General features: G+C 49.1%; 1 protein-coding gene across 1 annotated transcript in view; it reads left to right on the top strand.

The window, feature by feature from the left end:
* The first annotated feature begins 1,320 nt into the window (after positions 1-1,320).
* The window catches only part of TRIO (trio Rho guanine nucleotide exchange factor), a 366,334-nt gene continuing 346,053 nt past the window's right edge, over positions 1,321-21,601 (top strand). Inside the window, exon 1 of the mRNA XM_043488447.1 lies at positions 1,321-1,519. Coding sequence (XP_043344382.1) covers positions 1,348-1,519 — 172 coding nt within the window. The 5' untranslated portion in view covers positions 1,321-1,347. The remainder of the gene's footprint in view (positions 1,520-21,601) is intronic.

Here is a 21,601-nt window from a genome sequence, read left to right as displayed (position 1 = left end):
AACCTGGTATTCATCATTCGCTATTCATTTTCTTAATTGCTCGTTTCCAGTGTTCATGTATATTGGTTTCATCAGTATTCCACCAGTTTTTTTGTTTGTTTGTTTTAATCAATCTTATCTATCTCTTCTTGTTTCCGGCACACTGGATACCAATACCTTTTGCTCCCTTCACTTGTAGCCACGTACGTAGGTGTTTGTACTCGAAAATTCTGTAAAATGCGGGTGTGACACGGATCTTCCTTAAAGCTGGATGTCACCTACCCCTCACTTCCTTTGGTCTTCTCAGCCACCATCACCTTCCCCCTTCTCTACATTCTGGTAGAGCAAGGGCGGAGGAGCTGTGAGTCCCGAAGCTCCTGTGGCAGACAAGGAGACAGACGGCCCCCAGGAGTTCAGAGGCCTGCTGCATTATTCCCTCTGGGGCTGGCGTACAACACACGACCCGTTTTCACGATCTCTTCCCATTGAACAAGGATTGTGGAGCCCCGTCTACGCGCACACCGGGCCCTGAGCCGGAGTCAGCCCGCCCCGCGGCGAGATCAGTCAGCAACAGCTCCAGCGATCGGAGGGCGGTGCGGCGCTGCTGGAGCGAGAGTCCAACGGGCGGCGCCATGCCGGGCCTGGAAAGGTGCGCGCCCTCGCTGCCTCAGAGCGTTCCCTCCTTTTCGCCGCCGCCCGCGAGATGGAACAACGCTGAAACGCTCCCGCCGCCGCCCGCCGGCCCTCCTGCGTGGCCCCGCCCCTCCCGCCAGGCCCCGCCCACCGCACGCCCCGCCCACCCGCCGAGCCCACGCTCCGGCCCCAGACGATATTCACCGGAAATTCCCGAAGCCCCTCTTTTTTTTTTTCCCCCCCTTCCTCTCCTTTCCCTGCTCTCCCTTTTCCTTTCACCCGGGTTCCCTCTGCCGTGATTTCCCCCCTCCCCCCTCCTTCCTTTCCCCATCTGAAATCAAGATGGAGGCTCGCGGCGGCCGCCGGCGCCCGTGATCGCGGAGCTCCCGCCGGCCCCCCCGGGCCACCCCCCACCCCCTGCCGCCCTCGCGACTGCGTGTCCGGCGCCGCGGCGCGCGTGGCTGCCCGCGCTCCGGCCCGCGCCGCCGAGGCCGTGGCTCCGCGCTCCCGCCCCGCGGCCGGCTCGCGGCTCCCGGGCGGAGTCCTCGTCTATGTGGGCGCGCTCCTCGGGCCGAGCCGCCGCCGCCGCCCGCCGCCGCCCCGGGGCTCTGCGTCCACGCGCCGGGCGCGGGCAGCAGGGCGCTCGGCGCCGCCAGGCCCGGCGCGGAGCGGGCGGCGCGCGGCGCTAGGGGCGCGGGGCCCGAGCCGGGCGCGGCCGCGGGCGCCGCCGCAGCCATGAGCGGCAGCAGTAGCAGCGGCGGCGGCGGTGCTGCCGCCGCCCCCGCCGCTTCCTCCGGCCCCGCCGCTGCGGCCAGCGCGGCGAGCTCGGGCTGCGGGGGCGGCGCCGGCGAGGGGGCCGAGGAGGCGGCCAAGGACCTGGCCGACATCGCGGCCTTCTTCCGATCCGGTGAGTGCACCCGCGCCGCTGCCCGCGCGCTTCGCCACCGGCCCCCGCCGCGGAGGCGCGGTCCGCGGGCCCCGGCGCGCCCGGTGCTTGCTCGCCCGCCCGCCCGTCGGGCCCGGAGCGCGCCAGCCCAGGCCGCTGCCCTGCACCCCAACACCCGCGGGTCCGGCTGCCCGCGCCGCCCCGAGCGCCGCGGATCGGCCGGGGCGCCGCCGGCTCGCCCTTCCTTTCGCCCCCGCCACTGGTTTCCCGGGTGAAATCTCCCCGTCGCCCGCCCCGGCGGCTACCGCTCCACCGGTTGGGGCGCCGGCTCTTTGTCTCCTTCGCGGGAGGGCCGAGGAGGCTGCGGCGGCGGGGACGGCGAGGGCGGAGGCCCCCCTGCCCCCCGGAGGCCGAGCGGACTGGGGCGGCGGGGCCAGGCCCCGGGAAAGCGGTCTCTCATCGGGGCTCGTCTCCGTGGCCTTTTTGTCAGTAGTCCCTCCTCGGCTCCATAAGCAGCCAGGTTTCTTCTCTCGCCTGTCACCTCCCCGGCCTCGATCTACACTTCTGTGAAACGGGGCTGCCGGGGCACTCGCAGCCCGGGGAGGGGAGGAGGGCGGTGATGGCTGAAATGGAGCGCGGCCGGCCGGGCGATGGGTGAGCCATTGTCTCCGGGGGTGGCCCGGGAGGGACACCCTGGGGACGTGTTGGCCTCAGGGGTGGAGGCGCGGGGCCGGCACGCGCTGGGCCTTGCCCGGGAGGCAGTGCCGGGGTGGCCGGGTGTCTCTCGGGCGAAGGGGGGGCGGTGGTCAAGGGAGAAACGAGCTTTGCGACCCGCCCGCGGGGAGCCGGCGCGGGAGGCGTGACAGGGCGTCCTGGGGACCCCGGCGGCGGCGCCTCGTCCTGCCCGCGCCCAGTCCGGTTTGTTCGCGCGTCCGGGCGGCCTCGCGGCCCCGCAAGAGCGGTGCCCAGCGGACCAGGAGCTGGGTAGGGAGGATGCAGACTCGGCGCTGGAGAGCCGGGGAGGGCGGGCCAGGCCGGGGCCGGGGGTGGGCGGGAGGGCGCGGGGTGCTGGTGGCGGCTCCCGGGAGGACGTCGGGGGAGCGGCCTGTGACGGGACGCGAACCGAAGCCCGGAGGCTCACGTTTCTTCGTGGCCCCTTTCAAAATCCAGTTCCCAGATCCGGTGAGATCAGTTGGGTAATCCGGGTCGCAGGGAGCAATTTGCAGCGGGTGCGCGATGGTCGGAGGCAGAAGTTAGCCTTGCCGGGTAGACCCCTGGTTTAGTAGTACTGTCTTCCCTCGTTTTCTTGATCCTTGCCAGGCGGGGTTCGTTTTGAGTCGTTTTAACAGATTGGTTGTGGCTGGGAGTGACACTCGCTGACTCTGTGCTGTCAGCTTGGGGTTAATACACTCCCCAGTGCTCTCTCTCCCTGTGAGGTCCCCGAAGAAAGCAAAGGTTTAGGAAAACACAAACTCCTTAAAGTGAAAGCCTTTTTTTGTGTGCAACTCGCCCGATAGAGCAGCCCCATCTTACCACTTAATAGCAGACCTGGGACGTCTTCCCTTCAAGCCCTGAAGCTAAGTCTAGCCTGTCTTCGCTCTCTCTCTCCACCACCTGTCACAGAATAATAGATTCTGTGCAGAATCCAGCGCCTTTCTCTTAGAAAGGCGTGTGTGCCCTGGAGAGGGAATTTTTGGTGCTTATGAGGCCAGACTTCCTTACATCTTTATTATGCACAGAGAAATCACTTCTTCTGCTCAGAAGAGCCTCAGAAGACATCAAGTTGGACTGGATGCTCCCAGAGTACTTGCTCTCAGTTACTGTGGCTCCCCCCAGGGTTTACCTGTCGGTGGCCAGGGGTCTTGTCCTGTGTTTGCTCCTGTTCATGTTCCTTTTGGGGTAGAACCACTCCGTGCTGCTCACGAGTTTATTCTTTTCTTCCTCACTCCAAAATTGATTGGGCATACTGCCGCTTTCCTTGTTTGACTTGGAATCAGGAACCAGAGCAGATTATAAGTAGGCGGCCATTGTGTGGTCCCATCCCAGGGGTAGCCTAGAACATCTTTTGAATGTGCTTTTCCCTCCTTAGGGCAACCCTGAATTCCTGACCTAGATCTTGGCTCCAGCATCTGGGGCAGCAATAGCTAGCAGAGGGAGGATACAGGAGAGGGACCATTCAGTTGGATTGATGGGTGGGGGTGGGAAGGGGCAAACGGTTAGACAGATGAAGTAGGGGGACCCTGGGTGGGGACCTCACCTGGTGGAATGGCAGAAGTGGGAGTTTGGAGGGGGATGGCCCTGCTGGGCAGTTTTGATTGAATGTGGGTGGTTGAACAGAGAGGTAAAATTGGACATTCTTTCCAGAAAATAGGTTCTTAACTGACTGGGGTGGACAGATCAGAGTGTGGTGGTTTTTCCATGGTGTTGTGAGCCAGGTGCTTAAGACTGCCAGCCTGATTTAGACAAGGTACTTCTACTGGTTGCCTCTCATTTCTTGGCCCTGGAACTCTTGGCGTGGCCACCTGATTTTCGTGCCTCCTTTTTGTTCCTTGTCCATACTGCAACGATTTAGTTTTATGCTTGTGGTTACTGAGTGAAAACTGGCGACTATGATTGGATGAAAGAAGGAGAATTTAGCTTATTAGAACTTTTACATAATTAGAGCAGTTCAGGAATAGAATGCAAGGCCATGATTACTGGATGCACTCAAGCAGGGCACTGCCACCTGCCCGGGTTGGGAGCTGGGAACTGGGGGCAGGACTCCTGCACTTGGAGAGGGTCTTGGGGGGGCGGTGGGGTGGCTCTAGGGCTGTTAACCTCCTTGGACTCTGTGGTTCCCTCTGAGCTCCTAGCACCTAGTGGTCATTCTTTAGTTTTCTTGTCAAAAGGCATCACAAACATGAGCTAGTCCATTAAAATTTTTTTTTTTTAAGTTTACAGAAGAGGAATCAGGCTTCCAGGGAGGTTGAGTGACTTGCTCAGAAGAGAACTCTGGTAGAGTTGGGGTCAGGGCCGGGAAGCATTTCCCTCACTCTGGTACTCTTTCCCCAGTTGCCTGTCATGGCCAGGACTTTGCTTACATTAGTTCTCAATCCCGCTGGGACCAATCACTTTTATTGCCAATCTATTTTGGGGCCCTGTTCTTACCACAATAAATCATTCTTTCAGAGCTCTCTATTTAACCTTGCAAGAGTGTGTGTGTGTCTGGTGGGGGTATTTACATAAATGTCTTATTTTTAACCTGCCTGGTATGTTTCAGGTTGGCATTATATGAGCGTGCAGAGCATAAGGGTGTTTGGTTATTCTGAAAGGTTGTCAGCTCACTGCACTAGGTTCCTTTCCTTACTAAGTCTTACTTCTGGACCCGTGGCTGCAGCCCTTCTCTTTCCAATGGAATATGTGAAGACACTTGAGTCAGTTACTTAAGGAGAGAGCAGGGTGCGTGTCCTTCTATGTTGATATAATGATTTCCTCATGGAATATTGAGGGAACTTGTCTTCAGATTTCTGCTTCTAACACCACTTAAATCCCTGGCCTCTGAGCTTGCCCTGCTGCTTCTGTGTATATTTAGAAGCCTGGAAGCTTTGGTCTTTGTGAGCACCAGTAATAATTATTGTATTAAAAAGTCAGTCCTTGTTACCCTCAATATTTTGAAAAGGAAAGCAGAAGAAAATATAGTGAATGTTGGTTTCCCCCTTTTCAGTGACACAGTGAGGTTCAGTTTCAGAGGAGAGTAGAGAGGGAGCTGGAAGTATCCTATAAGTGATTTTCAGGAAATCAGAGGACAGTAAAAAAAAAAAAAAAAATCATTGAAGGAAACTTTCCATTAAGACCTTGTAAACTGACTTATTGACATAGACAGTTGTATTCTTTCCTTTGCAGTTTAACCATCCATGATTCAAATGAAGATTTAGATGAAGCCATTTAAACCGTTTAAATGATTAACCAAAATTTACATGAAGCCAGTGGTTCTGTTCAAGCTGTGGCATGTGGCTTAAATCTGTTCAAGTGTGTATTAAAAATATGTGATTAGCATGGCCTTTTCAGGCCTTTTAAAGTGTTGTGATAAATGTGGGATCTGTTTCTAAGTGAAAGAGGTGTTTGGGGCGGTCATAATCTAAATCAGCCGTATCTGATATTTAAGTTTATTTTCTTGACTCTTCCACTGAGGAAATAAAATTTTATCTCATATCCTTGGCGGCATTCCAGAGAAAAGTCCAATTCTTAATCAATAGCCACACTTTGTCTGCCTAGTCAAGTCACTTACGTTGATAGGGATGAATTGTGTTGTACTATAAAAAGCCGCCTTAACAACCCCCTTCATTCCTCCTCGGTTCTCTAATGAATTGGTTTTTTATTTCCTTAAGTGCATTGTCTCGACGGATTTTTAGTGGTGCCGCCGGCAGAACAGGAGCCCCCTCGGTGCGCGGGGAAGAAAGGCTGTGGGCGAGAACCCCGCCGCGTTCCCGGGAAAGGGGGCGGCGCCTCCGCCGCGGCTCGGTTCTTCCTCTCGCGAGCGTTCGGGCCGAGCGCCTGGGCGAATGCCCCGGGGGCGGCTGTGCGGTCCAGAGGACAGAGATGCAGGCTTTTGTATCTTTTCCCCTGATCCTCAGCCCCGCAGGCCGCCGCTCGGGGGTGGGGGACAGGGAACAGGGTTGGCCCAGGGGCGCAGAAAGGTTACGAGGGGTTAGATGGCGCCGGGACGGAGTTCTCTCTCGTTCCACTTCAGGTTACGCCGCTGAGCCGTCCAGTCAGCCCAGGGCAAGGGGACGAGCTCGCTCGGGAATCTTCTCAGAGCCCCTTGAGTGTGGGCGGGTGTGTTTATTATTGTTATTATTATTATTATTATTACTGTCGTTAGGCTGGGGCCATTCAGGGCATTCCTGTTGCTGTATCTCTGCACTGAGGGCAAAGGAGCAAAAATGGAGAAAGAGTGTGGGGGTCGGGACAAGGCCCCTCTCGGCAGGGCGCTGGCGTGCTGCCTCCTTCCGCTTCCCTGCTCCCCGCCGCCCCTGGGCTCCCGTGTCCACCGCGGAGGCCCTGCCTCCCGGACTGTGTGGCTTCTGCTTGCTGTCACAGTACCCGGCCCCAGCCCCGGGGCCTCCCAGTGAGGAGACCCCCTGCTGGAGTTTCCAAGTGAGTGATGTTATTGTTAATGGGGGTTCCCGCTCTCCTCTTTACGGGTTGGCCAGTGTCTCAGTCCTATCTTCACTTTCTCACTTGCTAATGGAAGCCTCCGTTTGCTTGGTTACCTTCATTTCCTCCTTTTTGGTTCTCTCTCCCCATAAGGAAGCCCCTGTAAACCCAAGTTCTGCACCCCCTGCCCTCTGGGAAAGGTTATATGCCTGGGCCGAGTTTGACAGGAGGGTGTGTGGGCTTCCCAGGCTTAAGGCCTAGGGGCTTGATGGGGAGAAATGGTGCGACCTCCTGGAGTATTTGGTCTAATGCCAGATGTGCTCTGGCAACATGAAACTGCACTTAAGTCATAAATATATTTATTTGCATTGCGGGCTTCCCTGGTGGCTCAGGCAGTAAAGAATCTGCCTGCAACGCGGGAGACCCATTTTCGATCCCTGGGTCGGGAAGATCACCTGGAGAAGGAAATGGCAACCCACTCCAGTACTCTTGCCTGGAGAATCCCATGGCCAGAGGAACCCGGCAGGCTACAGCCCATGGGGTCGCAAAGAGTCAGACACTGAGCGACTAAGCGCAGCACACACACTTGCATTGTAGGCTACTGACTTCCTTGATCAGCCACGCGGCTGCTCTTCGCTGGGAGGACTGTGGAGCAGTTTATACAGCAGATCTTGTAGTTTGGAAGGAGCATGCTGTTTGGGCTCTGTCGTAAGTTAGTACAGTTTAGCAGTTGCCCTGACAGAGGAAGCTGGAATGAAAACCTCAGTGAGCAAACAGAATAGTTTCTTGGTCTAGGGTACTTTGGGTTAGTGGTGTCCACCTGAGTCTGTCAGGCTTATTTTCTTACAGCCCATAGGCCTGTTGTGGACAGTGATGAACTGCACTCAGGTTCTCTTTAGGAGGGGTTTCTGCAAGGTCCTGCCCACTGCATGGCCTTCTCTTCTTTACCTTCCTAGTACTTGCTATACTGCCCTGTTCCTGACCGACTGCTGGGAAGGGCTAAGGCCCTTCCTTCACTGTCTGCTGCTCTTGGTGGCATTTAAAAGAGCAGATGTGAACAGATGAACTGTGGTATATCCATTCAGCTGATGCTGCGTGAAGGAAGCCTGCCTCCAAAGGCTACATGGGAGTCCACTTGTATGACTTTCTCAAAGAAATAGAACTGGAGGGACAGAGAAGTGATCGGTTGGTTACCAGGAGTTAGAGGGGGGAAAAGGGTGACTCCAGAGGGGCAGTGTGGGGGATGTTTTGAAGGATGATAGCATTTTGCATCCTGGCTGTGGTGGTGATTCTGCGCATTAAAATTCATAGACCTGAACACAGGAAAAGGAATCCATTTGTACTGTGTGTCAGTTTAAAACGTAACATTAAACTAAGACTAGCTACAAACTGGGCAAAAATATTTATTACAATTCAGATGAAGAATTATATGTGCAGGATTGAAAAAGGGCTTCCTCAAATCAGTGAGAAAGGCAGTCTGAAAGGGAAATAGACAATGCAACTACAGAATGGCCACACACATTCAAGGAAATGCAAATACAAACCGTGAGACACCAACAGAAGCCAAATCTAATAGAAGTAATTTCTCAAAGGTAAACCTGAATAAAACTGAGTTATTTTGGGAAGAATTTTCTGTTGATTTTAAAGATAGTACAAGCTGGGTTTAGAAAAGGCAGAGGGATCAGAGATCAAATTGCCAACATTCATTGAATCATAGAAAAAGCAAGAGAATTCCAGAAAAACCTCTACTTCTGCTTCATTGACTATGCCAGCCTTTGACTCTGTGGGTCACAACAAACTGTGGAAAATTCTGAAAGAGATGGAAATACCAGACCACCTTATCTGTCTCGTGAGAGACTCATATTCAGATCAAGAAGCAACAGTTAGAAAAGGACATGGAACAACAGACTGGTTCCAAATTGGGAAAGGAGTACGTCAAGGCTGTATATTGTCACCCTGCTTACTTAACTTCTATGTAGAGTACATTATGTGAAATACTGGGCTGGATGAATCACAAGCTGGAATCAAGATTGCCATGAGAAATATCAACAACCTCGGATACGCAGATGATACCATCCTAATGGCAGAAAGTGAAGAGGAGCTAAAGAACCATTTGATGAAAGCAAAAAGGAGAATGAAGAAGTTGGCTTAAAACTCAACATTCAGAAAACTAAGATCATGGCATCTGGTCCCATCACTTCATGGTAAATATTAATAGAAGGGGAAAAAGTGGGAGCAGTGACAGGTTTTATTTTCTTGGACCCCAAAATCACTGTGAATGGTGACTTTAGCCATAAAATGAAAAGACACTTGCTCCTTGTGAAGGAAAGCTATGACAGACCTAGACAGCGTATTCAAAAGCAAAGACATCGCTTTGCTGACAAAGGTCCATCTAGTGAAAGCTGCGGTTTTTCCAGTGGTCATGTATGGATGTGGGAGTTGGACCATAAAGGAGGCTGAGCTCTGAAGAATTGATGCTTTCGAATTGTGGTTCTGGAGAAGACTCTTGAGAGTCCCTTGAATCTGCAAGGAGATCAAACCAGTCAGTCCTAAAGGAAATCTACCCTGCACATTCATTGGAAGGATTGATGTTGAAGCTGAAGCTCCAGTACTTTGACCTCCTGATGCAAAGAGCCGACTCATTGGAAAAGACCCTGATGCTGGGAAAGATTGAAGGCAGAAGGAGAAGGGGGCGACAGAGGATGAGATGGTTGGATGGCTTTACCAACTCAATGAGCGTGAATTTGAGCAAACTCTGGGAAACAGTGGAGGACAGAGAAGCCTGGTGTGCTGCAGTCCATGGGGTTGCAAAGAGCTGGACGGGCCTGAGTGACTATAAACAGTAGTCAGATGGACCTAGGTGGGACCAAACTTCCTGTAACGCCTAGGGTTAATCTGGGGAAAGGTTGAAGATAGTTATGGGGAAATAAAGATTGTTTTCTTAGATTCTATAAGAAGCATGACTTGAGAATCCATTTGACAAGTCTGCTGACTTAAAAAACTATCTTTAGATGCGAAGTCACCATTTTTCCTGCTTGAAATTTTCCCACTCCACTGAGTTTTGCTGCTGTCCAGAAAGAAAAAGAGTAGCACAGGCAGAGTGGTCTGCTGTGCCTTGACATTCCTGGTGTTAAAGAGGGAATTTCTAGGGATAAGTTTCACTTGGAGGAGGGGGCGTTGTTCCTGCATAAATAACTATGTGAGATCATTCACCCTCAGTTCATGGACTTTCCTACATGTAATTAACTCTGAAGCTGTGTATTTCACAGTGTTGATGGTTAAGGAGTGAATTTATAAAGTGTTAGTCTCCCCACTTAAGACTCATAACCATAAAGTGAAGTTGTTCTTGAACTTGAGAAAAACACAATTCAAGTTTAAAAGTATAACCCTCAAATATTTTTAGATAGGTTTTGTTGGTGTCTCTTCAAGTATGGTCGCCTGTGTGTATCTTGGAAAAGTTGTAAAAAACCCCACTTTGGAATTCTGTGAATGGGAGGTGTCAGTGCAAGAAGTAATGAATATATCAGAGACTGATATTTGAAATCTTTTTTTTTTTCTTTTAATTTTTTGGCCGCATGGCCTGTGGGAGCGTAGTTGCCCGACCAGGGATCCAACCCCTAGTCCCTGCATTGGAAGCAAGGAGTCTTAACTACTGGACTTCCAGGGAAGTCCTTGAAATCTATTTTAAAACAACCCATGTTTCTTAGTATAGATGAAGTGGAATGTATAAATAACGTGTATTTTAGGGCAGGATGTTTTAATTTGAGTTTGAAAATTAGGCTTATGAAAAGACTGAGAGGTTGGTCAAAACAGTATATACAGTTTTTCCATCGTTGATTCCTTTTAGCACTTCCTCTTCTCATTCTGATTCATGTCTTCAAGGATTCCTCTTTCCTTCGTTATTGCTGCTGTTGAACATTGGGCCTGCAAACCCAAGCAGGGCCCTCCTGGGCAATGTGGATTCTGCAAGTTTTATGTTTTCTTACTTGCTTTTACTCTTAGTTAATGCTTGTTCTTGACATCAGATGCACTAGGATCTGCAGGAATAACAAAGTGCATGTTATTTATTTTTATTAGTTTAGCTTTTAAGTGATAAGGACCAAAAAGTACAATTCATCTGCTTATTCTGTGGGTGCACACAAATATATTGGGAAGCAGTGCTTTGATTAGACTGTTGCTTTAAGTATTTCTGCTGATCTGGAATCAGTCCTAGAGTGAAATCTCCAAAGTCTAAATTGTCTAATACTTTACCATCTTAATAACAAGTAGGTTCCTGGTGTCTGATACTAAACAGATGTTTCTTGCTTGTAGATAGCTATTAAAAAAAAAACACATTGTGATCATGAGAAACCCCTTCCAGCCCTCACTGTCCTTTTCAGTACCACAGTGATGGTAGCTGGCACCCAAGGACCCGAACCAGCTCCAAAAAGCCAGATTGCACTGAGGCAGAGTGTATTTCACACATTTATTCTGGGGTTACTTCACCTCCATCTAAACGTGGTTGCTCTTGTCCTAATATATCTTGGGTCCAGGAACTTTGAGAACCGTCGCTAATTGGATGGTTTCCAGGCCATCCGTTTCCTTCACGTGACAGTTCCGTTCACGTGTCTCCCTCTGGGAGAGCAGCTCCTCGCGGGAGTAGTGAGTTTCAGCATTCTGCAAGCTGGCCGTGTACCTGTTCCTTTCCGGATATTTGACTGCAGCCTGAGAGATGCTGAATCTGCTGTGTTCATTGCTGGACATCCCTCATCTCCATGGCATCATTTATAGGTCCTGTCTCAGCCCTGCTGATTGCTGAACACAAAGAAGGGGACAGCCTGCTGGTGAGATGGGACCTGTCCCCCCCGAACCACATTACAGGAGACCTCTGACTGTAAACCCTACTCAGGATTAAGGTGGGATGATGGTAAATTGCCTGTGACAGCTTGTACTGTGAATTTGGGGCTGTTTGTGGGGAAAATGGGATGGCGGGCAGTCGTGGAACCTCGCGCTTGCTTGTAACCTAAATCTTCAGCAGCAGCTGCCAGAGCGATATGGGAGGCCAGGACCCCCAGTCCTTGGGGATCAGCTAACCTCTTCAGAGTTAGGCTCCATAGAGGGTCAAGTAAGTGCATGCAGAAGCAATAACCTGCTTGTAACGTCAGAGAGTGATATTTAAAATGCCATGTTTATTCCCCCCCCCCCCCGCAAACATTATGAACGTCAGCCTTGTCCTTCAGGAAAACCTGGTGAAGCTTTCTCTTAACTATTATCTCTGTTGCTGCTGCCACCTGAGGGCCTGTGGGTCTAGGTGCGCGCAGGTGTTTTATATACGTTTTCTCATGTAAAATCAGATCCCCCCCCCCACCCCCAGGAGGTGGAGGCTATTTCTGTGTTCAGATGAGGATCTCAGCCTCTGGGGAGGATGAATGACTGTCCCAGTTTGCACTGCTTCTAAGGGCTCGGGCTGGAATTTAAACCCACAGCTGCCAGACCACAAAGCCCCCACATCGCCTTTTCTTCTCCAGTGGAGGGAAAGAGGAGAAAGGACCCTCCCTCCATACAGCATCCCACGAGGCCCGGTGTTGTAATTGTCAGATCTTTATTTATTTATTTATTTTTTTTATTGTCATAGAATTACCTTTTTTTTTCCATTTATTTTTATTAGTTGGAGGCTAATTACTTTACAATATTGTAGTGTGGAGATTTCTTAAAAAACTGGAAATAGAACTGCCATATGACCCAGCAATACCACTTCTGGGCATACGCACTGAGGAAACCAGATCTGAAAGAGACACGTGCACCCCAATGTTCATTGCAGCACTGTTTATAATAGCCAGGATATGGAAGCAACCTAGATACCCATCAGGAGACGAATGGATAAGGAAGTTGTCAGATCTTTAAAACTGAATGTGTACATCCTCGTGTGTTGAAGATGGAAGCTGTAATTTACAGGTCTCACACCGAACAAAAGTGGAATGACAGATTCCGGGATAGAGCAAGCACTTTTTCACTGTAGTCTGAGCCCTGTGATTTAGCTTCTGTGCCTTTCCTCTTCTCACTTGATTAAAGCTGATGTTCCTTGTTACATAAATAACCCCAGTAACCCAGCTGTCCTACTGAGGTGGTTTTGAGTTTTGCTGCCTCCGACCTGTCTGTCTAGGGAGGACTCTTGTGGCCGGGCTGGTCCCCGCTTCCCTGGCTGTGGCCACTTGGTCTGAAGTGGGAGGAAGTTCGGTGGCTGTCAGGGTTAGTGGAGGGAAGTTTGGGAAGGGCAGGGAGAAGCTGGCTGGGGAGGGAAGTTTTCCAGCCATTAGCTGTGTGTGTCACATTGTAAAGAATTCCTGGGCTTCCTTTCTAACTGAGGAAGCTTGCATGGGTGGGGGCATGGGGAGGGGCTGGAGACTGCTAAGCTGCTTTTTCGGGGACAGTTTTAAGAGGTGGGTGTGGTCATTCCCGGGTTCTTTCTAGAGCTGTTTTGTTGCAGCTTCTCATGTCTTTGCTGTTATTCATGGAAGTGTACGCATAGATGATGAATGTTGTGGTCATGGGGAACAGAGACTTACTTCCTGCCATCCTCTTTTAGTGGGATAACTCCTGGGTGTGTGTTCTAGGTTTTCGTTTCTGTGGGGTACATTTCCATCAGGTACACCTTACCTGTCCCCGTCACAGTATGTCACCGGAAGGTGTACTATCCTCTTGAAATCTAATTTTCCTTTCTTCCTGGTTTATTCAAGGAGTTTCTTAAGTTTCTTTTTTTAAATTTTTAATTATTGCTTTTAAGAAAATTCTACAGTTAAAGTCATATTGGCCTACTGTTGAATGGGAGAGTATGTGCTTTTGACATGCTATTTTAGTTGATCTTGATTTTAAAGCAGCACAGGAGGTACAAGGCTCAAATTCATATCAATTTAGTCAAGTTGAGATTTCACTTGTATGCATCATTTCTGGCTGTTTAGTTGGTTCTTGTCTTCATGGTTGATTGCATTTAAAGCTTGTTGTGGTTTTTTCTGCTGGTGGAGATAGCAGATGAGTTTATTTTGAGAAGCCAGTTCTCATGTTCAGAGAAGAACTCAAAATCCCCAGTTGTTACTGTTTCACTGCAGGACCATCACCTCCTCCTTCCCTCCCCCCTCTCTGGATATGTACACACACACACACACACACAAGACACACATATATTTGTATATGTTAAATTTAGATGTTATTTTGTATCTGAACCATTTGAGAGTAAGTTGCAAGCTGGTGGTGCCCTTACCTCTAAAAGGTGACTTCACAGTATTTTCTCAGAGCAAGGACATTCTCTTACATAATGACCCAAATTAGAAATTTTTATGTGTTATTATCTAAATCTGCTGACTTCAATAAAATTTTACCAGTTGTTCCAGAAAGTCTTGGTGATTAAAAAAAAATCTTGGTGGTCCACCATTCTATCCAGGAACACATACGATTATTGATAGATTTAGTTGTCATGTCTCTTCAGTTTTCTTTAATTTGGAACATCTCCCCAGCCTGTTTGTTTTGTTCCCTGGCAGGTTCTAGTCAGTTTTTTGGAGGACTGTCCCTCGGTTTGGGTGGAGTGTCCCTCCTGACCAGGTTCAGGTCGTGCGTGGCCGATGGAAGGGCTGAGTCCTTCCCCTAACGCCCCATGGGGGACCCAGTTGTCACCTGCCCTCTGTGAGATGTTCGTTCAGTCTTCTGATGCAGGGGGTGGCTACCACTGTACTGTTCTCTTGTAATCAGCGTCTTGTGAAGAGAGAATTCGAGACTGTGGAAAATCCTGTTCCTTTGCTGACTCTAATTTGCTGGTTATCTCCATTGCTGACTTTTGCCTGAATCAGTGATTATGATGATGGTTTCAACCTGGTGAGTTTTCTAGCTTCATTACTCCTTCTGTGTTTCGTTGGCTTTTGACCGTAAGGGCTCTCTTTCTGCTGCACTTGTTTATTTCTGTAAGTGTGGCCTTACGGATTCCCGTCTTGTTGTTCAATCGCTAGGCCGTGTCTGACTCTTTGCGACCCCAGGGACTGTCTTAGGCTATAATCCTTTGATGTCATTACTTAGCTTGATGCTCAGTTGTTCATGATCTGGCCAGTGGTGTCCTTTCAGACTGGCTCCTTTTTCTTTTGTGACGTGTCCCCATCATTTATGGGGCACTTCCTTATTTTCTGACACAGTGAAATGTCCCAGGCTTCTGTTATTTCCTGACTCCAGCCCTGAAATCGCCACTTCTCCAAGGAGCCCTGGTTCATTTTAGCAGAGGACAGCATGAAGAAACTCAGTCTGGGCACTGAGTGTGCTAATGCTACAGGGGTGTTACTGCTTCCAGAACCTCTCAGTGCACAGAGCCGGGAAGTGGGGAGTTTGCGTGCACATATGCTTGTGTGCGCACACACTCAGCATCACATGACACGTGCTGTTCTTTGCGCACCTGTCTGTAATAAAAACCACGAGTTTGTACACATGCCTTCAATTCCAGTCCAGTACTACAGACTGTATTTCAGTTTTCCCTTTCCCAAATTTGTTAATTCCCTTCTCTGACAGTGAAGGCTCCTTTTATCCCCAACGTCTGCATGGACTTACTCAGTCCAAGAAAATGCAGAAAGCAATTTCGAAATGCTAAGCCATACCACTGTGATAAATGAACCTACATCTTCAAGTTGAAACTGTTCAAATCGGCAGTTAGCGGTCAGCTTCTGTTCAGCTCCGTGCCTTGTCACTTAGTCACCCAAAGAAAACAGATGAAGTCATGGGCTGGAACTCCCCCGAGGCATGTTTAAGAAAAGAGCTGCCAGACTCCGTCAGCAGCTCGCTTTCTGGGGATGTTGAAGCACAACGTTGGAAAATCAGGAGTTGCCAAAAAAGAAGGGGAGATTAATTTCTAACAAGTGTGGTTTATAAAGCCAACACCTGTTGTGGGCAAAACAGTTGATCATCTTCATCTCCATGTACTCGTTGCCAGAAGAGAGGAGGGAAAAGGAAAAAAGTGTTGAGATACTAAGAATGAGTGATTGGATGCAAGGGATGGTCTGAGTATGGGTAGGGTGTTGGGTGGAGGCTGGGGAGAGGGTGGTCTTTTCGCAGGAATCCGTCAGGTGCTATGAGTAGAGGAGAGAGCTGAGTGCGTGGAGTAAGTCATGAGTCACGACTTGCGAGACTTGCTTTCTGCCCTTCATTGACTAAATGTTTCTTCCCAGAAACCACCTCTGGAGTGTCCGAGTTAACGCGGGATTTCTAGGAAGTGTCTGGGCACTCAGTTCTAGAAACTGTGGTCCACTGGGTGCAGATCTCGTTACAGGCAAGATGAATTTTTGCTGCTCAGAGGTTTGCTCCATTAAATGATGACACAGAATGAACACAGGCTCTTGATTTGGGGAGACAGTGTCAGTTTCCTTTGTTGCGCTCTGTTTCCTGTGCCTGTCTGCGTGCTCCTTGGATGGTCGTCTGGGAGAGTCAGCCTCTGTACCTGTACAAGCCCTTCCTACAACTAGACAGTTCAGCCAAAAAGAAGAATCTTAATTTGCTTGTTAATGCCCTAAGAGCAAAAGCCTTTTCATTTGGAAAATTTGGAGAATAAAAGGTCATGACTGCTACTGGGTCAAGCATTCTGGGGAAGGGCTTTTGGGTGCCGACAATATTCTGGGATTACCTAGTGGCCAGTGGTTTAGCAGTAAAGAATCTGTCTGCAATGTAGGAGATGAGAGTTCAGTCTCTGGGGGTGGGGAAGATCCCCTGGAGAAGGAAATGGCAACTCGCTCCAGTATTCTTGCCTGGAGCATCCCACGGACAGAGGAGCCTGGCAGGCTACAGTCCACGGGGTCGCAGAGAGCCGGGCCTGACCAAGCGCACACACATCATGGTGAATATACTAAATATACTAAAGTCAGCTGTACACTTTTTTTTTAAAGGGAGAATTTTACACTCTGCGAGTTATGTATCAATAAAAAGGATACAACTAAATTGTCAATATTTCAGAGTCTTCAACAGCTTCATTTATTGAGTGCTTACAGCCACCAGCTATTTAATTTTCATAGTCCTCTGCAGGGTAGGCAGTGGCATCTAGTGTTGTACCCGAGAGAGGGCACTCAGAGAGGGTTTTAACTTCCTGCAGGTCAGTAGCTCTTAGGTCTGGCCCAGAGGATCCAAGCATGCAGTGGTCTCCTGGGCGGGGTCCCAGGTGGAAGGAGTGTGCCTGCAGGGTTTTCTCCTGCTGTACCCTGCATGTCACACTGCGTGTGGGACACCATCCATGGAGCTTTCTTTGGTGTCTGAGAGAGGGAAAAAAAGAAGAAATCACTCCTTTCTGAAGGAGGGCCTTGTAGATAAGATCTGATTTGGCTTCTGTTGTGATTTGATGGTGTGTGCCTACTTAGTCGTTTCAGTCATGTCCAACTGCTTGTGACCCCATAGACTGTAGCCCGCCAGGCTCCTCTGTCCATGGGGTTCTCCAGGCAAGAACACTGGAGTGGGTGGCCATGCCCTCTTCCAGGGGATCCTCCCCCACCAGGGGTCAAATCCGCATCTAGGTGCATCTCCTGCATTGTAGGTGGAATCCTTACCATGGGGCCACTGGGGAATGCCGATTTGATGGTATATTTGGTAATTTCTTAGAGAACGTTGAATTATCTATCCCATTGAAAATTTCGGGGCATCTGTCAAAAAGGTAAGGCTTTGCTCCCCTGTAGGTGGTGTATCTGTGGGCCGTGAGAGCGCAGCTGAAGTGATTCAAACTGGTGATCGCACCCTTGCAGCATCCTGGGGAAGTTGAGGGAGAGGCAGCATGGTGCCCTGCTCCCACTCAAAGTGGCTGCCAGGGTTCTCCTGCTCATGTGAGTTCTCCATCCTTGGATACTGGAGTCAGCTCTGATCACTCGCATACACACGGCCAGTGTGAGACTCGAAGACAGAAACCGTACCAATTTGCATAAAATCGCATATGCTCTGTTGCAAGAATTTTCATTGTGCCTGTTTTAGAATTGAGTTGACACTTCATACAGAGTATGTGAGCTTCACTTAAAAGGAGATGTCTCAGAAAGAAGGATTTGGCTTTGACATTACTTTTGGGCATGGTCCCTGAAAGAAAGGAACCACGGAAGACTTTTTTTGTGTGAGCATTTTGAAACCTTTTCTCTTGCTTCCATACATTAAAAGCATGTAAAGGAGGTTGGGGTTTTGTCTGCTGTGTCGCCTGCCTGCACGGGGACCAGAGGTCTGGTGGAACAGGAGCCTTCCTGCTGGGTGGTGACCTTTTTATGATGTTTGTTCTGTCATCTTTGTTTCTCCGTTTCAAATGCCTAGCTCAGAATTGCTTGGCGCTTGAAGTGGTTTTCATCTTCACAGGACTTTATGGGCGCTGTGTAATGAATGAGCTGTTTACCCTTTGGTCTGTGTCAATATGCCAGGTGCCATCCAGCTGGAGAAGACAGAAATAATATTCTGGCCGGCGGGAGTTTGTATCTCTAAAGAGGCAAGGTGATTAGCAGGTTCTCTCTTCTGGCCTCTTTTGAAAATGTGCTGGGGAATAATGTAGAAATTAAAAGGACAAGAGGTGATCAGTGAGCCCAAGTCCACCTAATTGGAATTGCTCTCAAGGTGAAAATGAAATTTGAGGTGCTCTTGAAAAGACCAAGTCGATTATCTCTCACTTATCGCACGTATATTGACATACATAACATTTTTCCTGTTTACAGATGAGGATTTTGCCAAAGCTAGGGCAGAATTATTTTCAGTTCTCTTTATACCACCCCCGAATCCTCTTTTTCTTTGCCTGCGGTATAGGGATGTGCTTTGTAACCAAAGCTATGTGAGAGTCACAAGTGCAGTTTTCTGAGTTTCAGGCCCGATCAGTCCCTCTGCCCTCGCTGGGCTGGCCTCAGGGGACGCTTCTAGACCTCTTGCCCATCAGCTGCTCGAGCCCCCATTGCACACTCCACGCTCTGACCCTGCCGTTGGCCCTGTCTCTGTGTTTGGTGTTCCCTTCTCTTCTTGCTTTTCCTAACTGCCTCAGCTGAGGTCAAGCGTCACTTCCATTAGGAAACCACCCATGTGTCTTCTGGCCTCATTGGCTGGCTGTGTTGGCGTAGAACCTCGTGTAGACCGCGTTCTGGTTCTGGGTCTTTGTTTCCTGTGAGGTTGGGCTGCTGGTCTCTGGCCTAGGGCAAGCTCCAAGGAGAGATGCAGTCAATGCTTTTTGATTCACTGTTCCTTAACCCAGCCTGTTGGAGAAGGAAATGGCATCCCACTCCAGGGTTCTTGCCTGGAGAATCCCATGGACAGAGGAGCCTGGCGGGCTACAGTCCATGGGGTTGCAAGAGTTGGACACGACTTAGTGACTAAACCACCACCACCCCAGCCTGGATCAGAATCACCCACAAGGTTGAAAAAATTACAGAACTGACAGCAATTCTCATTTAGTAGTTCTACAGTAGGGCCCTAGAATCTGTATTTGATAAAAACCCTACTGGTAATTCATATGCCCAACCAGAGATAGCAACCCTGAGTTACACCAAGGTGCCCTTGCTGGTTTTGGTTGTGGGGTCATGGCTAGTTTTGGGGAATACGCTCAGTGTGCAGACCCTTTCGCTTACATGCCTGGAGGAAGCAGAGAGAGGGAGTGCGGGCCACGTGTGACGGTACGGCTTTCCTGCGGAAGAAGACTGGCCCATCGAGGAGCCGGCCGACCAGCGTGGTTGTCTGCTGTGTGAACAGCCTTGAGTGCACGACTGTCCTTCCAGACTCGCATTTGAAGTCACTGTGTTGCCATAGAGATGTTATGTAGTGTTGAAGGAGATTAGAGAAATCACGTCGTAAATTATCAGCACAGATGGCTTGTAATTTAACACTCTCCTAGCCCGTGTTCTTTGTACTGGTACTTGAGAATGCTTGAAAATAACAGTTCTTACTTTGTTTTTCACCTGTAAAAATGGCAGCGTTCATACTGTGATTTGAAATGGAACTTACCATTGCCACCCACACACACAGTATACGAAGGCAGTGACAGGTGGCAGAATACCTGAAAACATTTTGGGAGTGGCCTCTTTACCTCTACCTTTAAAACTCGCATGTAATTTGCTTTTCTTTTTTTCCAGTCCACTTAGATTTCATACTTTCCCTTATTATTAGTATTATTTTTAAAATTTTTATTAATTAAAACCATTTTTTTTCTTTATGGCTGTGCTGAGTCTTTGCTGCTGTGTGGGCTTACGTTAGTTGCATGAGCGGGGTCTGTTCTCTGGTTGTGGAGCTTGGTCTTCTCATCACAGTGGCTTCTCTTGTTGCAGAGCACAGGCTCTAGGTGCCGAGTCTCAGGAGTTGGGACTCGTGGGCATGGATGTTGTGGCCTGTGGGCTTAGTTGCTCCATGGGATGTATGATCTTCCCGGACCAGGAATCAGACCCGTGTCCCCTGCATTGGCAGGTGGATTCTTAACCACTGGACTACCAAGAAAATCCCCTCTCCCTTATTATTTTGATAGCACTATTCAGGGATAATTTGTATCTCCTGGCTTGATAGTAAAAGGAATATAAGATATCGTAGATTCAGGCAACACACTGACTTTCAAGGTGTTTTATATGTGATTAACAATATAAAGGGTATTTTCCATAAGAGATCTCTTTGAAACTTTTTCCTCTTCTGTTTTAATCTATGAACTGATGGGTCGCTCTTAAAAGATTATATCCCTCATCAAGGAAAATTATTCTTTCCCTCTTGCAGGGAACTAGAGTTCTGAAATGGGCATGCATGTAGGCACACACACACACATACACGCACATGCACGCTTATAATTTACATTGTGTAAATGCGGAGAGTAAATGTATATCTAAACCACTTTAAATTAGGAAATGATAATCCTATTAATATAATTTAAAAATTCAGTAAAGCCTTTTTTGATTTTTAGGTACTTGGGGTTAGTTATAAGAACATAATTCTTAGATTTTTTTTCCCCCTCACATTCTGAAAGTATCCAGAATTAACAGGCTATCCCTACATACATTTTCATGAGTCTCATGTCTCATTTCTGTAAGCAGTTATTTGCAAAAAGGAAGAAAAATTAACAAGTTTTCCTGTCTCCAGTTCGTTCTTGACTTGCTTATATGTGAATGTGACGTTAACTGTACAGGGCACTTCTCTGAGGCTCTGCCTGTGTAAGTACTTTTTATGGGCCCGTGCTGCTGGTACGGGTGGTGGTTTCTGATGCTGTTGAGTAGTAGAACAGGGAGGTCAGTTGTGAACCCAGCTCTGCTGGATGTAGTAATTCCTTCAGGATGAATCATTCAGTATAAGTCTTTTGACACCTCTGTGTCAGTGCTGGAAAATTTAACAGCAACAACAAAAACCTTGGTAATTATATTGAAAAGCTTCTGAAAAATAATCTCACCAGAGGCCTCAGAGCCATCACAGGAGCGAGGAGGGAAATGTCAGGAGTTAAGCCCCAGTTTCTCTGAAAAGCATGGCACACCACTGGGCAAGGTTGGCTCAACCTCCTGGGAACCATTCTCTGTTGGCACTGGCATGAATGAATCAGGGTGAAATTGCCCAATTATTGAAATGGATAGCTTGAGGGGAGGTTATTTGGCTTGTAAACCCACCTGTCATGGTAATGAGGCAAAACTGATGGTAGAATCTGCTCAGGATCTGATTTACATCAAGGGAAGAAAGGCTCCTACTGCCCAAACCCAGGGTCTTGTTTTCCTGAGATTGCTTTACGAATGTTTGGACAGTGCCCTCCTGGCCAGTGGGATTTGGAGAGTCACTGAGTAGCTTTCCATGAACTTACTCCTCGTTAGCAGGAAAGGCTCATCTTTTCCCTCTGGTCAGAGTTGGAACGAGTCCTGTTTTGTTCCTCTCGTGAACCCACTGGCGTTGGTGTGCTTGTCTGTTTCGTCTTCCAGGCCTCTAAACCCATCTCTCTTTTGCTTGCTTTGTTACCTCTGCAGGAGGAATTTCCTCATGGCAGTGTCTGCACGCTTAATGCACGTTCAGCCTTTT

Source organism: Cervus canadensis, chromosome 16 (genome assembly GCF_019320065.1).
Source record: "Cervus canadensis isolate Bull #8, Minnesota chromosome 16, ASM1932006v1, whole genome shotgun sequence".
Lineage (NCBI taxonomy): Eukaryota > Metazoa > Chordata > Mammalia > Artiodactyla > Cervidae > Cervus > Cervus canadensis.
This window is presented reverse-complemented; position numbering and strand designations above follow the sequence as displayed.